This window comes from Podarcis bocagei (assembly GCF_964188305.1).
Source record: "Podarcis bocagei genome assembly, chromosome: 17".
NCBI classification, from domain to species: domain Eukaryota; kingdom Metazoa; phylum Chordata; class Lepidosauria; order Squamata; family Lacertidae; genus Podarcis; species Podarcis bocagei.
Window position 1 is genome coordinate 6,808,995 of NC_138143.1, and position 23,837 is coordinate 6,832,831.

Genomic DNA, 23,837 nt, shown 5'->3' on the forward strand with positions numbered 1-23,837 from the left:
TCCACAAATGACAACACTTTGGAGGTCCCAAGTCGCAAGGTGGTTAGATTGGTCTCAACTAGGGCCAGGGCCTTTTCAGTACTGGCCCCGACTTGGTGGAACGCTCTGTCACAAGAGACTAGGGCCCTGTGGGACTTGACATCTTTCTGCAGGGCCTGCAAGACAGAGCTGTTCCACCTGGCCTTTGGTTTGGACTCAGTCTGGCCCTTCTGTTTCCTTCCCCTTACAGTTTTGATTTACAGGCTACTTATAAAATGAGGCTGCATTTTAACCTGTATTTTAAATTGGTTTGTCCCCCCCCCCTATTATGCCTTTATTGTAATTTTACTGGTGTTAGCTGCCCTGAGCCTGGCTCTGGCTGGGGAGGGTGGGGTATAAATAATAATAATAATAATAATAATAATAATAATAATAATAATAATAATAATAAAAAAATAAAAATAAACATATATGACTGGCAGCTAGCTGTGTGATCTAATAGCCAAAACACCTTCAGACTCTTTTTAACAGCATTCTTAATTTTAAAGACAAAGCAGCTATATCTGGATTGGGGCCCACAATATTTTCCTGTGGAGCACCCCCATCCCTCGCCACTCCTGTCCTGCCTGCTGTTTGCACCTGAAGGTGCTCTTTGTGGTAAACAGTGCCTTTGGGCTGGCCTCCTGTGTCCTCAGATGAAATGATCTCATAGTCAGTTTTCAGGAAGTTCTGGAATTCCTTGAAAGTTCTAAATGGAAGAGGAAGAGGGGTCAGAACCATGCAAAAGCCACGGTGGCTTCCCTGGCCTTTCCCACTCTGCTTTTCCTCTTGTGAAGAAGGGCATCCTTCCTTCCCTGGCCAGCTTGGCGGGATCTCATCCTCTTCTTGCAAACCGTGAGCTGAACAGGGTGATGAGGATACCTAGGTGGGACTTGGGAACAGTAACTAGCTTTTGCTTTCTGGAAGCTGCCCTGCAGCTCCATCTGCTGGGAAGTTTGAGGGGAAGCGTGTCATTTAGAGAGGGCAACCACATCTGTGATATTCGTCTTCATTTTACAATGCATAAGAAAAGAGAGCAATTCCAACAAACGCTCTTAAAATTCACTGCATTCTAATCAATTGTTTTTATATTTGGTGTTAGCTGCCCTGAGCCTGGTCTTGGCTGGGGAGGGCAGGGTATTAATAATAATAATAATAATAATAATAATAATAATAATAATAATAATAATAATAATTTTAAATCTTGTTGGGAATATTGCTGCCACTTATATCTATTCCTCTCCCAGGATTTAAGGGGTGTGTGTCTTCCAGAAAGGTACCTTCAGTGGACCCCCTTAAGCTGCCCAGAACAGGAATTCCCACACACTGCCACCAGTATTTTGGGTGCTCATAATGTAAATGGGGGCAATGGGTTCCCAGCAGATGCCCACCCTTGCTAGCCTCTGGAGCTAGCCATCCCTGTCCTCTGGTAGAATACGAAGGGGTCACTTGAGCAAGGTCTGGACACTGAAACTGGGAACTGGATGGGGCATAAGGATTCCAGACTGGTTCAGAATCACAGAGTTCGTATATGTTTTCATTTATTATGTATGTAGCTATTTAAAGTATCCCCCGTCTTCTTCCATAAAATAAATGTTCAAACCAAAAATAAAAAAATAGAGATCAGTAGAGTTACCTGCTAGGCTTAGCCATTTTATTAGCTTCTTTTCCCCGTGGAAGATCTAAGGAAGAAAAGTTCAGGCAGTATTCTGCCTGATTAATCTGGGCCTTGCAACATGTGGCTGGCAGTAGGGCTGGGTGTGGGAACCTGGCTTGTCGTCTACAAGCTGAAAAGCAGCAGGGGACATTGTGACTCACCTCACAGATGTGGTGGGCAGGTGCTGCCTAACCCTGCCTCTACACTCTGATGTCCCCCGGTTACTTCCTCCGCCAGATGCTTTTACCCTGGGCGGGATTCCAAAGGTATATTTGTTTCATGGCACAGGGAGGGTTGCAAGGGGAAAGCAGGGGCAGAAGATTCAGCACCCTCCTTTCTACCTGCTACGTCCACTGATCTGGCACCATTTGGGCTCCTAGGCCAAATGTACATATTACACTGCTTATCTTTTAGTTTTTGGCAGCTTTGTATTGACTCCTAGCAGCCACTCACTAGAAAGGCTGTGATCATAGGCCTGGTCCCCTGCCTTTTTCATGGTGTCACATGAGCTGTTGGTGTTTGAGACAGTAATGGGTGCCTTGAAGACAGTTGTGCGGCAGCTAGACTGGTGACTGGGAGCGGCCGCAGAGACCACATAACACCGGTCTTGAAAGACCTACATTGGCTCCCAGTACGTTTCCGAGCACAATTCAAAGTGCTGGTGTTGACCTTTAAAGCCCTAAACGGCCTCGGCCCAGTATACCTGAAGGAGCGTCTCCACCCCCATCATTCTGCCCGGATGCTGAGGTCCAGCGCCGAGGGCCTTCTGGCGGTTCCCTCATTGCGAGAAGCAAAGCTACAGGGAACCAGGCAGAGGGCCTTTTCGGTAGTGGCGCCTGCCCTGTGGAACACCCTCCCACCAGATGTCAAAACGATAAACAACTACCTGACATTCAGAAGACATCTTAAGGCAGCCCTGTTCAGGGAAGTTTTTAATGGATGATATTTTAGTGTTTTTTGGTTTCTATGGAAGCCGCCCAGAGTGGCTGGGGAAACCCAGCCAGATGGGCGGGGTACAAATAATAATAATAATAATAATAATAATAATAATAATAATAATAATAATAATAATAATAATAATAATAATAGTTGTTGTTGTTGTTGTTGTTGTTGTTGTTGTTGTTGTTGTTGTTGTTGTTGTTGTCACAGCCAGTTCTCCTCCTGTGGTTCAGCCTAGTCTCAGATCTTGCCTTATTCTCAGATGACTCCTCACTGTTGACTTTCACTGCTTCCTGGTTTCTGAAGCCATCCCACTATCACCAAGTACCACATTATCTCATTCTAGAAATACATATTACCGGTATATTAGCAAAGCCGGGCTCTATCCTACAGAGGAAGCATCTGAAAGGGGAGAAGCAGTAGGTGGGAGGGGTGATATCTAATCCTACCTACCACTTTCTCCCTCAGACTTTTCTTCCAGCTGTGCTTTTTTTCTGGCCTTTGATGAAGCTGGGAAAAGAAAGGAGTAGGAGTAAGGAGTAGGAGTAAAGTAGTGCCTAGGGGAAGAGTGAATCAGGCCTCCTCCCACCTGCTGCTTTTCCGCTGCAAAAAGCAACCTCATCTCCACATTCATACTATACAAGTAACATGAGATTGGGAGTCTGTGTTCCTAAGATCATAGCCAGACCATTTGTGAATGCAGCTCCTCAACGGAGGGCATTGTTTGTGTTCAAATAATGTGGATGAGTGGAAGTTGGACAGTTACCGTATTTTTTGCTCTATAAGACTCACTTTTTCCTTCCTAAAAAGTAAGGGGAAATGTGTGTGCATCTTATGGAGCGAATGCAGGCTGCACAGCTATCCCAGAAGCCAGAACAGCAAGAGGGATTGCTGCTTTCACTGCACAGCGATCCCTCTTGCTGTTCTGGCTTCTGAGATTCAGAATATTTTTTTTCTTGCTTTCCTCCTCCAAAAACTAGGTGCGTCTTGTGGTCTGGTGCGTCTTATAGAGCGAAAAATACGGTATATACTGATGTATTTCCAACTCAGAATCACAAGGTGGCTAAGCACATTGCACACCCGGTAAAGCTGACAGCTTCTCTGCGCCTTGCCTTACCTTTGACATAACATGCAGCTCTCTCCCTTCTACCTCCAAGGAAGAGACTGAGAGCTAGACTCATTTGAAGGGTCAGGGAAAGATAGATGAAAAGCCTTGTACTTCAGCCCAACCATCTGCTTTTGTTTAAAGTAGGGATGGGGAATGTGTGCCCTTGTATTTTTAATCTTTCTTGGAAGCCACCCAGAGTGGCTGGGGAGGCCCAGCCAGATGGGTGGGGTAAAGGTAAAGGGACCCCTGACAGTTAGGTCCAGTCGTGGCCGACTCTCGGGTTGCGGCGCTCATCTCGCTTTATTAGCCGAGGGAGCCGGCGTAAAGCTTCTGGGTCATGTGGCCAGCATGACTAAGCTGCTTCTGGTGAACCAGAGCAGTGCATGGAAACGCTGTTCACCTCCCTCCTGGAAAGGTACCTATTTATCTACTTGCACTTTGACGTGCTTTTGAATTGCTAGGTTAGCAGGAGCAGGGACCGAGCAACGGGAGCTCACCCCGTCGCGGGGATTCGAACCGCCGACCTTCTGATCGGCAAGTCCTAGGCTCTGTGGTTTAACCCACAGGATGGGCGGGGTACAAATAATAAATTATTATTGTTATTGTTATTGTTATTATTATTATTGCAGATGTTGTTGGACTCCAGCTCCCATCAGCCTCAGCCAGCATGACCAATGCTAAGGGATTATTGGAGTTGGAGTCCAAGAAGACTTTCCCCATCCCTGTTGATTTAGAGCTTCAAATGGGCATTTATACATACAGTATATAAGTTCATCCCTCATAAATATGCCAAGGAATGGGTTGGGTGGTGATTGGTGACAACACTGGTACTAGCCACAAAGTGTTCATTCCAGCTGGCATTTTCCTGGTACAAACTGAACAATGCTGAAAAACCTACCCAGAGATTTCCCAGGACAGAAAACATGTATTATTTTGAGAGGGCAGGGGTGTTTCCAACCTCTGTCACTCTTAAAACATTATGTCTCTTGTCCCCTGTTTGAGCCAACCTTCCTGTTTTTCTGCTTCTCCCTAAAGGAGTTAACTTCAGAGGTTTTGTCAACTCCCTCCCATCACATTTAAGCAGCTAAGACGATGATCCACTTATTACAGACCCTCCTCCTCACTTGCTTTGCCGTCACTGTGCAAGCCAAGATCTTTGGTCGCTGCGAGTTGTACCACGTGCTGAAAGTTAGCGGACTGGATGGATATGAGGGGTACAGCCTGGCCAACTGTGAGTGTAGCTTCTCAATGCAGAGCATACTTCAAATGTTGTGGGAGGGAAGGAGTGAGATAACAACCATGGTCTTTCCAGACATCATTTCCTTGTCTCTACGTCCACAAGAGGGTAGCAATTTATTTGCTTTGGCCTAAAACCTGTCCCAGTTTACTTCTTATGAATGCTCCCCCAAAGCACGCCATTATCTGAAGACCTAATGAATGAATGAATGAATGAATGAATGCCTCTCTACTTCCCATTCTCGCTCTGAGCCAGCGTTGCCATAAGGCAACGAGATGATCCTCTCTGGAAGCAGATTTCTGTTACACAAATGGAAGGTACACAGATCTGACACAGGGCTCATCCACACTCGCCTTTTGCCCTGCTCTTTCTAGGCACACTTGCAAGCTTTCCCAGTCTGTGTCTGAGCCCTTTTTTTTTTTTTTTTTTTGCATTGCCACATTCAAAGTATTGGTGCTGACCTTTAACACCCTAAACGGCCAACCAAAGACCCATGAGCAGGGATGATAGCAGTTGATGTGCAGCAATGTCTGAGGGATTGCAAGTTTTCCACCTGTACATTACAGGACCTCTTGCAGGGAAAATTCCTGGCAGGTGGTGCCTCAGGTTACTTGCTGCCCCAGTCACCAAATTTATTTTGGGACATGCCAGTCAGTAGGGTCTTCACACACACACACACACACACACACACCACACATCTCCAGCTCGCCTAGCCACAGCTGACCTGCTGTTCACCTGAGGATGGGGAAAGCTCCCACTGGGCCCTGACCTGACAGGACAACCATCATGAGGGAAATGTGGATATTATGTACTGAAGTTCTCACCCTGGGCCAGCAGGGGGATACTGTAGATAGTTATGCAAATGAAGGATCGAAAGTGACGTTCAGTGATTGGATAGTTTGTATGCAAATGAAGGATCGAAAGTGACGTTCAGTGATTGGATAGTTTTAGAAAATGGCAACAGTTACATTGTTCTGGAGCTCTATATAAGCAGGCTGTGTGGTATTGAGAGCCAGTGTGGTGTAGTGGTTAAGAGCGGTAGTCTCATAATCTGGGGAACCGGGTTTGCGTCTCTGCTCCTCCACATGCAGCTGCTGGGTGACCCTGGGCTGGTCACACTTCTTGAAGTCTCTCAGCCCCACTCACATCACAGAGTGTTTGTTGTGGGGGAGGAAGGGAAAGGAGAATGTTAGCCGCTTTGAGACTCCTTAAAGGGAGTGAAAGGCGGGATATCAAATCCAAACTCTTCTTCTTCTTCTTCTTCAGGCTGACTGAACTCCTCAGTTCAGTCCTGTTCTGCCTCTGAATAAAGAAGACCTGTTTGAAGAATCACTGTGTCGTCTGATATGTTCACCCACAACTTAACAGTGGAGGCTTGATAAAGCCTTGTCTTACCCCAGATTTGGAGGATTCTTGTATGATTTGTAGGGAAAGAAAAAATGTCTCCTTCCCTACATGTATTTGAGGAATGAAGACTTCATACCCACCAAGTGCCTCAGAAAAAATGGGACATCCTGTTTTTTCACACGAGATCATGGCGGCCATTTTGGGAGCTGCGCTCTTGCACCCTAAAAAAAGTGTTTTTTGGGGGTGAGAGTACAGCACGCATCAATTGATTCACCCGGCAGCACATCCTGGAAGATGTGCAACTCGGTTTTTGAGCTGAGAGGGCAGACTTTGGCTGAGGGCTTGTGCACACTTCTGTTTGGGCGGTTTTCCGCTTGTCTCATGCATTCTAGGCTGTTTTGCTTTGCCTCACCACTTTCCCCTAAAAACTCTCTCCAAATTTAGTGCTAAATCAGAGCAAACTTCAATCCAATGAAAATCCGATTAAAGTTTGTGGCGATTTGGTGGTCTTTTGAAACGTGATTGATATTTTAGTAATCTGCAATAAATTGGCTGCTACTACAGAGTGTAACTTCTATTCTTCTCCCTGAAGGGATCTGCATGTCGTTTTTTGAGACTGGCTTTGACACAGAGGCTGTTGACAGGCGCAAGGATGGCACTAAAGACTACGGCATCTTCCATATCAACAATGGCTGGTGGTGTAAAGATGAAGGCACCCTTTCAGAGAACCTTTGCTCCATGTCTTGTGCAGGTGAGTTCCTTCCTGCCTCCCCCCGCCACAGGTGGCACTGTGCCAGAGGGGACAGGCAAAATGATGGGGTGCTGCAGAAAATGGAACAGCTTGCTAAATGCTATGTTAGAGGTGCAGAACCCAGTGCTGTCCAGATGTTGTTCAAGCTACCACCAGCCCCAACCCAACATGGCCAACGGTGAGGGATGATTGATGCAAAAACTTGGAGGGTCACAGCCTCCCAGTCCTTGGGATACATACTACTGGCCTTTCCTGACATTTTTGTTTTATATTTTCAAATTAAAACAGAGCTTGATTTAATAGCATAATACCTCTTAGGTTAGTAAGCACATTTTTAGTCTTGTCAGTAATAACACATTGCTGAATTCATATTTTTATGTTAAAATGTTGATCCCTCCAAACACAACAATGCCGCTCAAAAATATAAATTACGTAATTTTGTTATATTTAAAATGCTAATACATTGAAACATAATCATCCAGCTCTAAAATTCAGGCAGAATATGATCTCTCTTTTTTTTAAAGGATATCTTACTCTTGTTCAGAATGTTAGTAAGCCATTTCATAAGAGTTCATAGGCTGCAAAAGACTGGCAGCTGGTTCAAGGATAATGCAGGAGTAAATGCTGAGCTTTTCCTATTCCACCTCCAAAAACCCCGACTATTTGGTTTGTATTCAAGTGTTTTTACATTGGAACTAGTCAAACTGTCCTGTCCCTAATTTTTACATGCAAACTGTAAGGTTTGCCATTTCAGCAATTACATCCATCAACAATTTTCTTGTTACAGATAGGTAGCCGTGTTGGTCTGCCATAGTCAAAATAAAAAAAATCCTTCCAGTATCTGAAGAAGTGTGCATGCACACGAAAGCTCATACCAAGAACTAACTTAGTTGGTCTTTAAGGTGCTACTGGAAGGAATTTTTTTATTTTAACAATTTTCTTGTTCAGGTAAGAAGGTATGTTACAACAGCACCACCTGCTGGCTGCTAATACCTTAGCAGCTGATCAAGTGCCTAATATTTTGTAATGTGCTTTCAAGCGCTCATTACAAGTGATTCATAATGTCAAAATGTTTATTCGGCTTTACGCCCATCATAAAGCACAACACACAAAACAAATCAAATAAAACAGCGGTCTCGTACAAGCCACAAGTAATATAACACAATTCACAGCTCACAAGGACAAGGACAAATATTGGCAAATCAAAACAGAAATTTAAGATTAAAGTTTAAAATTTAGGCACTACGCTAAAATCAATATCTGATGTCAATATCAAAAATTCTTATAACTATCAATAATCAGCTAACATTCCATTCCGTCTCTTGTACGAGAGGACGGTTGTTAGGAATTTAGCAACCTGTAGAGTAATATAAGGATCTACATCTTGAAGAACCCAGGCAAGCTGTAGGTCTACTGGTTTGTCAGCCATAGGCTGGATTATGGAGTTTAGTATACTAGCACGAGCTGAACTGTACATAGGGCAGATAAACATAACATGATGTAAAGATTCAGATGTTTTCATTTCACAAGCACACATTGAAGGGACTTGGCCCTTAGTGAAACTATGTCTCAGCACGTTTGTTGGAAAAACATTGAACCTGGCTCTAATGAAGGCATATCGGTGAGATGCGGCTATAAGCGATGTTAAGTAGGACGGAGCACGATAGATAGGGGTTATGCCGAGATTTAACGGCGAGCAGGCTCCACCACCAGCTAAGAAATTTTGGTATAGCTCCACATCATCCAGCCTTTGATTTATACACCTTTTTGCCGCGTTTAGATCCAGTTTGAGCAATTCCGTGGGCGAGATCTCATAGGACAGCAATTTGGCATGAATTTTTCCTGACCACAAATTTGTGAAGTCATCCCGCCACATGCATTGAATGAGATAGTGGTTCGGGAGTTTATGCCATAGGGATATCCAATAAATCAAAACTCTCCTCCATAAAACTAACTCCACTGAGGGGATCTTCATTTCTAAGCGAATAGCCGCATTACTTACGCATGTTGGTAGTTTTAAAAGTCGGCGTAAGAATTGGCTTTGAAGCGACTCTAAAGGTGAGAGGTTTGCAAAAGCAGATTCATAATCTAATTGCAATACCTAACAACAATCCTTAAAGTACTAAAATGCTGGCAGATTTTCACAAGGATGATGGTGGTGGTGGTGATTGCATAATGTTGTGGAAATGTGGAGAACTGAATTTAAGCTTGGAAAAATGAGACACTTGGAAAACTGACAGATTTGTCCATCTTTAGTAGCAAAGCGTTTTAGCCATTGTGATAGAACTAGGCAAAGTGTCCTATCACTGATTTTTACATCCACACAGTCAGCTTTGCTGTTTCAGCAATTTTATGTAAAAGCAGCTTCCCCATTCAGATAGAATAAAGGTAAAGGGACCCCTGACCATTAAGTCCAGTCATGGATGACTCTGGGGTTGTGGCCCTCATCTCGCTTTACTGGTCAAGGGAGCCAACATTTGTCTGCAGACAGTTTTTCTGGGTCATGTGCTCAGCATGACTAAGCCACTTCTGGTGAACCAAAGCAGCGCATGGAAACACCGTTTACCTTCCTGCTGGAGCGATACTTATTTATCTACTTGCACTGGGTATTGCCATTCAAATGGTGTGCATGTGTTGCATCATGTGATCGGTTATGCAGGGCGGAGTTTACCAAGGCCCCCCAATATTTTATTCAAGTTGGCACCCCTGACCCCCACCCTTGTTGATGAGAGGAATGGGGAGAGAGTAAGTGGGCTGCTTCCATTCCTGCTACATGGGGGTTGCTAAAGGATGTCGTTAGAGGTGGCAACCCTAGGGAGATTTGATTCTGCAATTAGCCTTAAGCTTGACTTTTAGTTTATTCTAACCCTGTGATAATAATTGCCGACTTTCCCTTCCATTCATACATTTTCATTCTCTTTTCTAGATTTATTGAATACTGATATTCACGATGATATCTTATGTGTCAAGAGGATTGTGAAAGATCCCCAAGGCATGGGGACCTGGTATGAGAGCATCTTCTGTTTTTCCCCACCTAGTTGAATGCCCTCTAGGGGCTAACTCTGCAAACACCTCCCTCACCTGGTTGTTCCAGCGTTACCAAAACCGATCTGCTCTCTCTGTAGCTGTATTTCTCTTTCCTGCTGAAATAGTCTTGACAGACACCCCCCACTGCTTTTTATAACAACCTTACATGCTGGTCTCAAGCAGGTGGCATTTCTGCTATCAGTTTATGACATGAACATCTTCTCCCTGGCCTTAATTTATGTGTGCCAGACTGCACAGAAGCCAGGCCTGCTTTGGTTTATTTTTAACTAAAAAATCCAAGTCAGACATGGGGGTCCTGTGTGCCTCTAAAAGCTGCTGGGACACTGACTCCCATAATCCTGACCCTTGGTCTTTCTGGCTGGGGTCCAACAGCATTAGTTCCCCTGCTTGATCTAATAAATTGTCATTTTTCAGTGCTGGGTCAATCATTTGGCTTCAAACAAGCTGGATCTCTAATGGAGTAGAGAAGCTCACTTTCTGTTTTCCTGCTTGCTGCCTAAGTCAGAGGCATCCAAGGAAAACAGTTAGTAGAGTTGCCAAGTCTTATCACCCCCGCGAGTGCCTTTCACAACCTGGAAACAGGCAGGAATCCATAGCTGAAGCTCTCTCTATCACTGAATTGCCGTTCCAGAAAAACCCACAGCTGCTGATTTCTAACTTACTACACAGAAGCTAAAGGCACAGGGTTCCTGGCAGAAAAAAGTTGGTAACCGTGTCATAGAAATGCAGATGGTTAACCAAAGATGGGACTCCTTAACACATGCAGGAATTCTTGTGTACTTGAGTGGTTTGGTTGCATTTATTTGTGCAATATTTTCAACACATAGAGAACAAAACGTAAGACAAATAGCGCAGATCGCTGTCCTGAGGAATTACAAGCTAAAATGCCACTGGTGTGAGGATGTCATGTTAGCACAAACCCAACTTAATAGGGGAAGCCTTCTTACTTGGATGTTAAGGAGAACAGGGCAAACCACAGACAATTTCTGAATAGCTGTGTTGGTGAAATTTGGCAGGTATTGTTATGCAGTGACAAAAGAAGCTTCACTTGCCAAAGTTATCACCTGTTCATAACTGTTAAATGCCCCGGACTCTTCCTCTAATTTGCACCTGATAATTCCAGTGTATCCTGGGAACACCCCTTGTGCACTGAGCAGTAGGTGGAAGCCAGGAGCCTTCAGTGTATATGGCACATTATGAATTAATGGTGCAGTCCAAGATCCATTATAAAAATCACCAAACGGCCTTGCTGGGGTGTGTGTGTGTGTGTGCATGCATGCACCTGCCACCAGTTCCTATGAATGTTTACTCAGGAAGTAATGTTTACCCAGTCAGTCCAACACTACTTACCCCTTAGTAAGTGTGCTTTGCTGGAATTGCATCTAGAATTCTCTTGAATTTAGTGGCTTGAACCATGCTTAATTCCATGATGGATTATGGTTTAATCCTTTTGTTCTGCAACTGCATTGTAGTTTGAGAAAATGCTATGATCCCTATGCATGAAAATTTGTCCTTAGGAATAGCCATTGTGGTAACAGACTTCCTCTTTCTCCGATTTGCCTTCTGCAGGAAGGAGTGGAAAAAGCACTGTGAAAAGCAAGACCTGCGTGAGTGGGTGAGGGGGTGTAAGCCCTGAAAACCTGTCTACCTTCTGTTTGCCATCTCTCATGTCATCAATACAGAGTTGTTTGGGTTTTTTTTCTTGTAAAATGCTTCTTATATCTGTTATTTCCCTGGATGGTAAAAAAATTCCAAATATGAAACGAAGAAGCAATTTATGCTGTGTACACACCATACACACAAAGACACTAGGAACAAATCCCCCAAATCCTAGGAACTGTAATTAAAGGAGCTGGGAGTCATAGCTCTCAGAGGCCTAAACCACAGTCCCCAGGATTCTTGGTGGGAAGTTATGTGTCTTAAATGTATGAAATACACACATCTTTAATTACTTTGCATCCATGGCGTCTACACTGGTCCCCTACCCATCTCTGATGCAGATTAGGACAATTGGAATCTCCCCATTTGTGGAATGCTCTCCCCAGGAAGGTTTGGCTGTCACCTTCATTATACACCTTTAGGCGCCAGGCAAAAAAAGTCCCTCTTTAACCAGGCCTTCAGCTGATTGGCATCTGATGCCCTTTTAAAATGTGTCGGGGAGGGTGGGGATTATTGAGTTGTTCTTGTTTTTATTTGTATTACGTATTTTGTGTTTTTATATTGTGGTTTTTTGTTGTGAGCTGCCCTGAGACCTGTGACTATAGGGCAATATACTAATACTAATAATAGGGGAGGCACAAACTATACACATATGGGTGCAGGATTCTTCCTAGTGTTGCCAACTGAAGGTGGAGGGTGGTGAGGGTAGCCCTCAAGACAGCTTGGCTTACACATGTTCTCGAAACAGTTCCCTGCAGGTTTGACCCAAGGTATTTTTCTCCCTCAGGTGGACACGATGGTGAGGTTCTGTACACAGCAGCGGAAATGATTGTGTGGGTGGGTGGGTTGTGCCCGTTCAAGGTTCAACCAATAATGGAGGATAGATATACACAGTAGGGATGTGAAGGTGGCTTTATTGTGAAACAAAGAAGGAGGAGCAGAGCTGCCCCTCTGGTCTGGCTTTGAGGGATGAAGGAGGAGATGGGAGAGGTGCTGCTGATCTCGGCAGGCCTTTACTTTCCCTGGCACTGCTCCAGGCTCCGCTCCGCTCTGGTTCCGGAGGCGATGTGGTATGTGGAGCACTTGATGGAGATGTCAGAGGTCAGGCGGCTGCGAGGGATGCTCAGGATGCTGCTGGCGCTGTAGGAGCCATCCTCATTCAAGACCACCGGCCCAGCAGTCACCCCCTCTGATATGTTGACTCCAGCCTCACTCCACTTGATCTCTAGGAACCCTGGGTAGAATTTCTCGGCGATGCACAAGGCATGGATGGTGGGCGAGTCAGCTGTCTGGTAAGCATCAGACAGGAGGGTGACTGAAGCCGGTTCCTTTGCTGATTTACCTGGGAAAGAGACACCATGAGTGGGTCACAGAATCCAAGTGACCTGATTATTTTTGGGTGGTGCTGCTGAACGGGGATTTCCAAGCAAAGTTAATTGAGAATCCCCAGCAGTACTTAACAGAGCCCACACACAGAAATGCCACCCTGGATAACTTAATGTGTCATTTGGGCCCCAGAGGCCTGGGTTGGAGTTGATGATTTACTTGTGGAGATTGCACAAGCATTTCTGTGGTTGAGCTCCTCTTCCACTCTGAGGGCTTATCCACATTTGCCTTTCCTCCATACTTTTCAGGTGCAATCCCAGCACTTTTTTTTGGGTCTGGAGTTTTCCACACCAAAACCCGCTCTTTAAAGCAGAATCGGAGCAAATGGCAATTGCCGTTGGCTGTGCTTCAGCTTTAAAGAGCAGGTTTTCATGGGGAATGCTCCAGGGCATAAAAAAAGCCAAACAAACAAACAAATGCTCAGATGTAGAGCTTTAAAGCACAGACCTGTGCTTAGAAAGAGTGGGACAAAAGGTAAATTTGCTTAAGCCCTCATTCTATTTTCTGACACCTTCCCCCCACCCAGCGACCCAAATGTGTTTTTCAGGTGAACACGCAAGGCATCGTTGCAGACTATTGTGCACATGGAGTCTGCTGCTGTAGAGAAAGGGCATTAGAGGACAAAAAGAATAGGGCAGAGTTGGGGAACTTGCAGCCCTCCAAATGTTGTTGGACTTGCTTCTTCTGTCATCCCAGCCAGTGTAACCATTGACCAGGGATGATGGGAGTTGGAGTCTGCCTATATGCAGCAAAGTGCTAAGTAAGTTTCCTGTTGACGCAAAGATTTCAGCTTGTGCAACAGGACTCCCCCTCATACCCCTGCTTAAATCTGCTCTGGGTTCCCCCACAACTCTCCAGAGCAGATTCGGGGAGCGCATGCGGGTGAGAAGAGGCAGGGGGGAAGTTCTGCTGCACAAGTGGAAATCCTTGCAATATTGGAATGCATAAGTTAGATCCCACTTTTCTGATCCCACTTAGAATTCTGAGTGTTCATATTAAGCAGTTCACCTTATAAGGTTGCTAGTGCTATTATTCCTACACTGCAAGCATGAATCTGAGGCGTAGCAGCTTGGCTAAGGCTACTTTGTGAATTCATGCCCGAAGCGAGACCTGAGCTGGGAATTTCCTAGGGCACATTTCATAACTTCTATGCTACACAAGCCCCCCTGCATGCTTCCTGTAGTACATTGGGCTCCCTGTGCCCAAGTGCTCCATTCGTAAGCCATGGTATTCTCACTCACCTCCTGTGACACTGAGCTGTGTTCCACTCCCTGAGACAGCGGTGTTGAAATAATTTGCCTCTGCCAGGCAGTAATAGATGGCGCTGTCCTCCGTGCGCGCCTCCCGAATCTGCAACGTGTAGGTATTGGCATCCCGGATGGCCACAAAACGTTCATCAAATGCAGGAGCACGCTCTACCCTGCCATCAATGTGATCCTTCAGTATAAAGACCGGGCCTTTTCCTGGCTTTTGCTGGAACCAGAAGGCATGGTACTCCTGGATATTGCCCCTCTCCAGAGGGCACGGCAGGGTAGCAGTGGTTCCCTCTGCAACGGAGGCCTGTGGTGGCTGGGCGGGCAGAGGCTGCAGCACTCCACCTGCGAGGAGGGAAGTAGGTGGCTGTTGTGAAGCTAAAATTTCAGCCTGATAATGGGAGTGAACTGTGAATTTTATACAGCTTGAAAGTCTGCACCCCCTTGTATTTAGTGTATTTTGCTTACGGAGCCAGCATTTCAAAAATGATTTCAGTCTGCTCAGTAGCGGTGGGCCAGTTTGTCCATTTCAGTTCTGCTGAGTTTTTAACTTTTCTAGTCTTAAGTTCAGTTTTCCACATTTCCTCATCATTTTGTTGTTATTTTTTTAAAAAACCCCTCATCTGCATTTTATTGTGAATTTCTCCTAGTATACACATATTTTTATACAAGTTTTGCCAACGCACACATTTTGCAGAGCAAATTCCTATACATTATAGAATATAATATATTTGTGCATGTCATTGTCACTGATATATGCATTTCTTATGCACACTCCGCCCTAGAGTGTTCATTTCTATACACTTCACTTGGCTGCACAACTACACTGAGCGAATCGGAGAAGTGTACATTCTGATGGGTGGCTATACTTCAGCATGGATATTGTTTAGAAAGTGGGGACTAGATAGGATTGCCTTTAAATCTGAACTGAGTCGAATTTTCCCACCATCGCTATTCGTAAGTACCTAGCGGGTAGATAGAGGGATGATTGAATGAGTAGGTCTGGGTTTTCTCCTCCAGCCTTCTAGGTGTACACCAACCTTTGAAGTCCTTTACATCTACCTGCCATTCCTAGACCATAGCCGTGGCCCTTGACTGACCTCCAACAAAAGACACAAGAGGTGTGCAGATTTCTCTAGTCCATCATGCTCATTCTCTCTATTCTAGCACAAGGCCCAAATTCCTCATTTCCCCATCATTCCCACTGGCCTATTGCAAGTTCTTGGCCTCTCTAACTTGGCAACCAGCTATGTGTGTACTCACCGTGGATGGAGAGAACCAAAGAGAGACACAGCAGGATATGAGAGCCCATCCTTCTCCTCTTGGAGGTGGTTTGATGATGAAACTGCTTGTCTTTCTAGCGCATATGCACCATGCACATTGCTTTATGGCGACCATGCTCATTTGCAAGCATTTGCCTAGAGGCTGATTGTTTCCCTGAGGTTCGCGCAACACAGCTCTGTCATTTGAGTTTAGACCACTGAAGAAGCCCGGAAAACTACCTTGGGAGTGTGCTATCCGCAAGCCCCAGTAAAAGGGCCCCATCAGGGGCAAACAGTGGCCTTACTTGGACTGCCAGGGTGAAACAGGTGCAAAACGCCGGCACCCTGTCTACAACTTCATTAACATCCATCTACAACTTCAGTAGCATCTCTCAGTATTGTGAACAACACCGAACTTACCCTTTGTTGGTCTATTCATGAACTTACCGGTACCTAAAAAGATAAAGAAAACAAAAGACTGAGTTAAGCATTTGAAAAATCCGTTGAAACCAGATATTATAAGTTCATCTTAGGTTGAGTAGTTCGTAAGTCTCTGTGGCTTTGCACAAGGTTTTGTATATTTCTCTCAGAAGATTGATAAAGAATGTATAATTATTTTGGTAGTTATTGTGTGTATATTAGTCGCCAACGTGTTGCATGAGTCGTACTACTAGAATAAATGATAGGCAGCTGCCATCTGGTAAGAGAGCAAGTGAACAGGCAGGATGGGGTCTGGGCAGTGGCTGGCAAAAGAGAGAGGGAATGGGTGCGTGTCTCCTTCTCGATAGTCGTTTCACAGTCACTTTATTCCATTTCCCCTCCAACCTGGATTTCTGTAACCCCTTCTGCTTTTCTCTCTCTCTGGTTTAATTATATATTTTATCGAGCATTTAGAAAAATACAACATAAACAAATCCAGTCAAACAATAAATAAGAACAACGAAGTACACAGTAGAAGTAGAATCATGGCAAAATAAAGTCACATCTCACAGAGCAAGTGTATTACAGTTTTTCCTCTCAACTATCAGTCCACATTCCACGAGTCCTTAATGGGCTTTTGGGCAGATCCCCTCCCTTTCTTTAGTTGTTGTTTTTTTTTAAGCAACAACGACAATAATAATAATAATAATAATGAAGTTTTGGTTTTACAAACAAGTTTGCCAATACTCCCTTCTAGTGTGTGGCTGTTTTCGATATCTAGGCTACGGCACTTAGAGAATAGAATGGGAATTAGGATACACAGTGATTTCACATCCCATCCTGCAACAATAGTTTTCAAGCTCATTTACAAATTTACAATTAAAAGAATAAAACAAAACATACATGCATATTCAAGGGATTAATGCAGATTTTATAATGGCAACAACAATGGCCTGCTTCACACATAATGATGTATCATGACTTAGTGTGGTGTATGAACCCTGCCCAGTAACTCAACTGCTGTTTGTTTTTACCGCCAACAAACCATGATTTGAAGCAATGCTTTGTTGCTGCCTTAACTCACAGTTTGTTAAACAAGCCATGGCTTAGCGTTATATGTGAAACACATTGGAAACACAGAAGAGACAGAGGAAGCTTCCCCTCCACTTTTTCTGTCACATCCCCATTCTCAAGGAATGTGCTACACCGGCCTCCCAGAGTCCTCTTGCTCAGACTGTTCTATGTGTGGACTGTAGATTTCAATTCATATCCATTTCCCATTTATCCATATTACATTTTTTATTGAAAGGTTTTGGTGGACCTGTGAAAAAATCAAAAGCTTCTGGAACACAGTATATGACGAGCTTAAAAAAATGTTTAAGTATAACTTTATAAAAAATACAGAAGCTTTTCTACTAGGGATAATGGACACAGCTATAGCAAGAGATCAGAAAATATTCCTTTATGCCACAGGAGCGGCAAGGATCCTAATTGCTAAAAACTGGAAAAAATGAAACTGTGCCAACAAAAAAGGAATGGCAAGACAAACTGTTAGAGTATATTGAGCTGGCTAGATTAACAGAGGCAGTTAGAGATCACACTAGACAAGAGTTTCAAAAAGCATGGGGAAAATGCAGAGAATACTTCACAAAAGTGCCCTGAAATTACATACCTGGACTTGTTTCGATTAATGTCTGCAGGAGACTTTGTGGATATTTAAATTATAATTAGAAAAATCTTAATAATTCTTCATAAAGGAAACAGTTTATAAGAAGTAAATAAGGAGGCCAGATACAGGATAAAGGAAGTCTTTTATTTTGTTGTTTGTATTGTTGTATGTTATGCTCACTGTATGTTATGTTCACATTTAATGAGGGTGGATTGTGTATTGGGGGGTTTATGTTATGTTGTAAATAAAATTCCGATAAAAATATTTTTAAGAAAAAGAAAAGAAAGGTGTGTGTGTCTTCAGTATGATGCCCTATGCCAGCCTTTTCAAGTCTTGCTTATTGGAAGGCATTCAGGATGCTGAGAGTTTCTGTTGAGCATGTGAAGTCCATTATTTGTTATAATCCAAGTTTGCTTTAAGTTGGAGACATGATTTATTTATATTTCATTTCATTTCTATACTACCCTATACCCGAAGGTCTCAGGTTAAAGGCTTCCAGGAACACTGTTGTCCTGCTGAGAGGTGTTGATAGCATTGGTGGTTTCTTGGAAACTAAGGAGTTTCAAAGCTGCTCCTGACAGGATTAATTCAGACTGCTAGGAATAATGCTTCTCAGCTTCTGTTCTAATGTACCGAGTCAACACAGATTGGTCAAAGGTTGCTTGGTGTCTACATTTATTGCTCAAGACTCTCCACTAATCACTGCTCTCTTGAGTCAATTGTTTGCTGCAGGCTCACTTTGATAATTTTAATATGTAACCTGAAAGATGTGATTTTGCTATATCATGGGACCTTATATCTCAGTAAGAAATGGCTGGTTGTTGTTGTCATCACTTCTTTGAGGAAAAGCCTCTGAACGAAGTAACCAAGTTCATTATCTGAAGTTTCTGTGTAAATATGGATTTAGGGGCAGACAAGTCAAGTGACCACTTGAGAGATCAGGCTCAGGGCTTTACCCAATTAACTAGATAGGTGAGCCAACCCCAAGTCTGGTGACAATGGCTTGAAGACTGAGCGATGTTTCCTGAAAATGAGGACCTTGTTGAGCTCATAGCAAAATGGAGCTGAGGTGGGGCCTCTGAAGACCTAAGTATCAATTGACACGTCGCCTTCTGTCTTGAAACCCCCCAAGTGGTGAGGCTACAGACAACCCGAGCGGCCAAACAGATGGACAAGAGGCCTTCTTTTGGAACCTCAGCTGCTTTTCGGTTCCTCTAACCAAATGAATCAAGATTAGTCTGGAACACATCTGAGCTAATTATAGGCTGGGGTGGCTGATTCTTACGCACCTGGTCCACTGTTTATCTTAACTTGTTTTGTTAAAGGGCTTTAAAATACCTAACCGCAAACCACTTGTGACCATGTCTCTGTCTTCCGGGAACAGCGGAGTGCAGCTACCAAAGGACCTAAATACATGGTTTCTGATCCTTAAACATGATGGTGGGCAATCTTCACCCAGTATGAATGGTCTTTATTCCAATAGAGCAGATGAAGCTGGTTTCTCGGTTAGGGTAGGGTTACCAGGCGTCCCTGTTTCCTGGGGACAGTCCCCGGATTTGTGAATAAGACCCCAGACAAATTCCATCCCTGGAACGTCCCTGGATTTCATCTAATGTCCCTGGGAAATGCAGCAGCGGCAGTCTCAGCAGCCCGGAGCAGTTGGCTCTGCCTGGCTACAGGAGCTGCTCGGAAGTCCCCATGAGATGGTGGTGCAGGGGCTCAGAGATGCTGCTTCCGGGCTGCCTCCCCTTCCCTGACCCCAGCAACTAAGCTGTGAAGGGAGGCTTTGTACTGCCTATCAGAGCAGCCTCCTAACTCCTACTTGCGTGCAAGTAGGAGCGGAGCGGGGATCTCTCAGCTGTGAAGGGAGGCTTCACGCTTCCTATCAGAGCTTGTGTGCAAGCAGGAGGGGGCTGGGATCTCTCAGTTAGGCAACGGGAAGCCTCCCTTCCCAGCTGAGGGATCCCTGCCCCCTCCTGCTTGCACACAAGTAGGAATGGGATTGGGGTTGCTCTGATGGGAAGGGAGGTATCGCGCTGCCCGAACCTCGCTGCCGATGCTCTCGCCCTTCCTTCTCCGCCTTCCATGCCTGATCCACAGTGCACTGCTTCCCCACCACCACCGAAGAACCAACAACTCGGGCTGCCCGGGCTCATGGAGAAAAGAGATAGAAGTCTCAGAGGAAGGGGGAACATGGCGGCTGAGGTCAAGGTGGCAGCCACCCTTCTGCCACCACCATCGCTGCAGCATCAATGTCCCGAACGTGTAGTATGTATGTATGTATGTATGTATGTATGTATTTAAAGCGTCCCCAAATTCATTGAAAAAAATCTGGTAACCTTAGGTTAGAGTTGCATGTAATAACTCCCTTCTGTATCTTTAATTCAGATGTGGCCCTCCAGGTGTAGCTGACCTGCAGCTCGTGTCAATCCTGGCCATTGGCCATGCTTGTTGGGGCTGATGAGGCTCATAGTTCAACATCAGCTGGAGGACCAAAGGCTCCCTGCAGAGTAGTTTAACTCTGAATCCCTCTTCCCAAGGACGTCTGGGAACTGTAGCTCTGTGAGAGAGAAAGAGTCTCCTAACAATACTTGGCACCTTTAGCAAACCACAGTTCCGTGGACTATTTGACAGAAGCTATGACAGTTTAAAGTGCCATGGTACTGCTTTAAATGTATAATGCCAATAGGGCCTATATTTCCTTCTCTCATACTTCAATAGACTAGAACATTTTTCAGTTACAGCCCTAGTTCTATCTAGGTGAACTTAGAGAAGAAGTCCCATCTTGCTCCTCATCTGCTAGTCTTGTAGGAAGCAATGGAACTATGTGTACCATTTGTTCCCTTCAGGATCACTCAGATGTTAAACAAGGGAACAGCACAGCCGTAAAGGCATCTTCTTGCTAAGCAGTGCCAAAACAGGACAGGTATCAGAATGGAGGTACTGACTGGTCAACAGAGAGAGGAGGAGGAGGAGGAGGAGGAGGAGGAGGAGGAGGAGGAGGAGCATATGGCAGAGCTGGCAGAGAAAAGATAAATTACTCCAGTTGTTGACAAAGCTTTTCAAAGCAATAAAAACAAAAGTTCACATATTAGTCATATTATTCCCCCACAACAAGTGGACTGCCTCACCTTAAAATTTAAATGTCAACTGAAGGCATCATGGTTCGCTAGTCAGGGGGGCCATCACTTCCCTGAAGCACAATTTCCCTCAACTAGTGGAGAGTGGAGATAAACAAGATTCTGGCACAGCCTCCTTGGCCCACCCAAGGGTGTCCATGTTAGCATTCTGTAAACTACCTTGAATTTCCGAAAGAGCAAGTTCTGTTTACTGATGCTCACTCATATGCCTACTTGTTTCCGCAGCCAAGCTGAGGGAAACATAAGCGATTGTAGCATGACCAAGAAAGCCAGCCACTTCTTGTGTTCTTATCTGGTAAACCTCCTGTGATCCTCTGATGAAGGACAGTATAGAACAGGCATCCCCAAACTCAGCCCTCCAGATGTTTTGGGACTACAACTCCCATCATCCCTAGCTAACAGGACCAGTGGTCAGGGATGATGGGAATTGTAGTCTCAAAACATCTGGAGGGCCGAGTTGGGGGTGCCTGGTATAGAACTTTAATAAATGAATTAATGAATGAATAGCCATTTACTGGTCACTCTCTGCAGTTCTTGCCCCTCCAACTTAAATCTCAATATTTTAAACATTCCCCCCTCCCCAAATGAAGCACACATAGGGTATTGGAAGGGAGAGCAGGTTTTGTCCAATTGTATGTGTCCTTCAGGGGCACAGTTACCCCATTCAAGACCAGGGAGTCCCCCACACCTGCTCACCCCCTGTCTCCCCAAAACAGTACTTCTGTCTTGTCAGGATTCAACCTCAATCTGTTAGCTGCCATCCATCCTCCAACCGCCTCCAGGCACTCACACAGGACCTTCACTGCCTTCACTGGTTCTGATTTGAAAGAGAGGTAGAGCTGGGTGTCATCCGCATACTGATGAACACCCAGCCCAAACCCCCTGATGATCTCTCCCAGCAGCTTTGTGTAGATGTTAAAAAGCATGGGAGAGAGGACGGAACCCTGAGGCACCCCACAAGTGAGAGCCCAGGGGTCTGAACACTCATCCCCCCCCCACTTTCTGAACACGGCCCAGGAAGAAGGAGTGGAACCACTGTATAACAGTGCTTCCAGTTCCTAGCTCCTCTAGACGGTCCAGAAGGATGTCATGGTCGATGGTATCAAAGGCCACTGAGAGATCCAGCAGAACTAGGAAACAGCTTTCACCTTTGTCCCTAGCCCGCCAAAGATCATCAACCAGCACGACCAAGGCAGTTTCAGTCCCATGATGAGGCCTGAATCCCAATTGGAAGGGATCCAAATGGTCCATGTCTTCCAGGCGTGCCTGGAGTTGTTCAGCAACCACCTGTTCAATCACCTTGCCCAAGAATGGAAGAATTGAGACTGGGTGATAGTTGCCCATATTGGTTGGGTCCAAATATGGTTTTTTAAAAAGCGGTTTTTAAGAAGCAGGTCTGGGAAGGCTCCCTCACAAATGCCAACAGAAAGCACTGTCCTTCATTAGTTCTGCCACTTCCCTGGAGAGCAATTTACTGCAGCCATTGTGTGCTCTACTAGAGTTTGCTAACACAGTCAAGATTCAGAGGTACTTACGTATCTCAGGATCTTTTATGCAGAGTCCAACTGAGTTATCAGCCTCCACTGACACAAGCTTCTAAGACAGGTATGGGGAACCTTTGAGCCTACAGATGTTGTTGGACTACAACTCCCATCAGCCCCAGCAAGCATGGTCAATGGCCAGGGACGATGGGAGCTGAGCATGAGGGCTAATAGTTCCCCACACCACTTCTAGAGTCTTGCTGCTCATTTTTTACCCCACATAAATCATTCAATCCCATTTCACTGTTCCTTCCTAATGACCATCAGAAAGGCAAAATAGTGTTTTCTGTCATGGCCATTTATAGCATGCTTATGAGTGATGGGTGGAACCCAACCCATCTTTTGCCATGAACATGCCACTAGTGATGGTAGTTATTTCAGATTAAGCTGGAAGTGAGCCCCGTTGAACTCACTGGGACTTCCTTATGAGTTGATGTGTATAAGGGTTGCTCTATAAGTAATCAGAGTACAAGGGTGAGATCTTAAATAGGTGGCGTCAGTTGGTTAATGGAATTTGGGGCTTTCCCACACTGTTGTGTGGCCAGTATTTTGACCATATTATGTTCTGATTAATTCTCAAGGGCCGGAGAGCTTCCCTCCTTGTTCTGTGGCTGTGCCTTGCGAAAATCCAATCTTACCCACTGAATCAGATCTTATCAGTTGCATGGAAAATCGAAAGAGAGATTTTGCTTAACTGAGCTTCAGTTCTGTTGTATGACACATCCTTCAATATGATGCCCCCTGTTCCTGTGGAGCTACACAAACCACTCCATCTAATTGGCTTTTGTGATGGGCTATCAGCTTCTGAACTCACTTCAGCCTTGACTCATTCAAGGGTTAATTCTGAGACTGAACTGAATTGAAATGGGGCACCTGGTGGGTCACTATGAAAACAGGATGCTGGACTAGATGGGTCTTTGGCCTGATCCAGCCGAGCTCTTCTTATGTCCTTACAAAGGAAAGTGAGCAACATACCAAGAAGAGGAGCTCTTGAGACTCTTGTCTCTTAGGGTGGTTCTATAGGTTTGGCTGTTGCTCAAGATCTTGCCACCCAACTTGGCAGGAGGGCTCTTGAGATGGGGGCAGCAATCTTTGTCAACGTTTGGATGCTAGCCACCATTTTGAATCAAGATGGTTGACGGAAAAGAGACTTTGACACGACTTTGTCCAATTTTTGGCGTAGGCTCTGTCACCTCTTGATATATCTTTGCCACACTGGGTTCCTGAGGTGGGAGTAGCAGACTTCATTGCCATTTCAATGCCAGGTGCCATTCTGAATCAATATGGCAGGCCAAATCACTTTGGTGTTATTGCCTTTTTTTTTTTACACAGGTTAGCCCACCTCTTGAGATATCCTTGTCATGAAGGTTCCTGAGGTCAGGGTCTACATCAACGTGCGGGT

At 44.9% G+C, this 23,837-nt stretch overlaps 2 protein-coding genes across 4 annotated transcripts; one reads left to right on the forward strand and one right to left on the reverse strand.

The window, feature by feature from the left end:
* Nucleotides 1-755: 755 nt before the first annotated feature.
* Nucleotides 756-11,803, forward strand: LOC308576443 (lysozyme C, milk isozyme-like). 2 transcript variants are annotated; one of them, XM_081175833.1, is made up of 5 exons: nt 756-873; nt 4,758-4,953; nt 6,899-7,057; nt 9,984-10,062; nt 11,675-11,803. In XM_081175833.1, the coding sequence occupies exons 2-5, from the start codon at nt 4,815-4,817 to the stop codon at nt 11,739-11,741; spliced, it is 444 nt and encodes a 147-aa protein (XP_081031959.1). In that variant the 5' UTR covers nt 756-873; nt 4,758-4,814; the 3' UTR covers nt 11,742-11,803. The 2 variants fall into 2 exon arrangements, with proteins under 2 accessions (XP_081031959.1, XP_081031960.1); XM_081175834.1 differs by having other exon boundaries at nt 762-904.
* An 858-nt stretch (nt 11,804-12,661) lies between these two features.
* LOC308577224 (immunoglobulin gamma-1 heavy chain-like) lies at nt 12,662-16,119 on the reverse strand. Of its 2 annotated transcripts, none has more exons than XM_081177251.1 (3): nt 16,086-16,119; nt 14,392-14,748; nt 12,662-13,106 (listed from the first exon to the last, which is right to left on the reverse strand). In XM_081177251.1, exons 1-3 carry the CDS (start codon nt 16,102-16,104, stop codon nt 12,778-12,780), a joined length of 705 nt encoding a protein of 234 aa, XP_081033377.1. In that variant the 5' UTR covers nt 16,105-16,119; the 3' UTR covers nt 12,662-12,777. The 2 variants fall into 2 exon arrangements, with proteins under 2 accessions (XP_081033377.1, XP_081033376.1); XM_081177250.1 differs by lacking the exon at nt 16,086-16,119 and adding an exon at nt 15,667-16,079.
* Nucleotides 16,120-23,837: the final 7,718 nt, after the last annotated feature.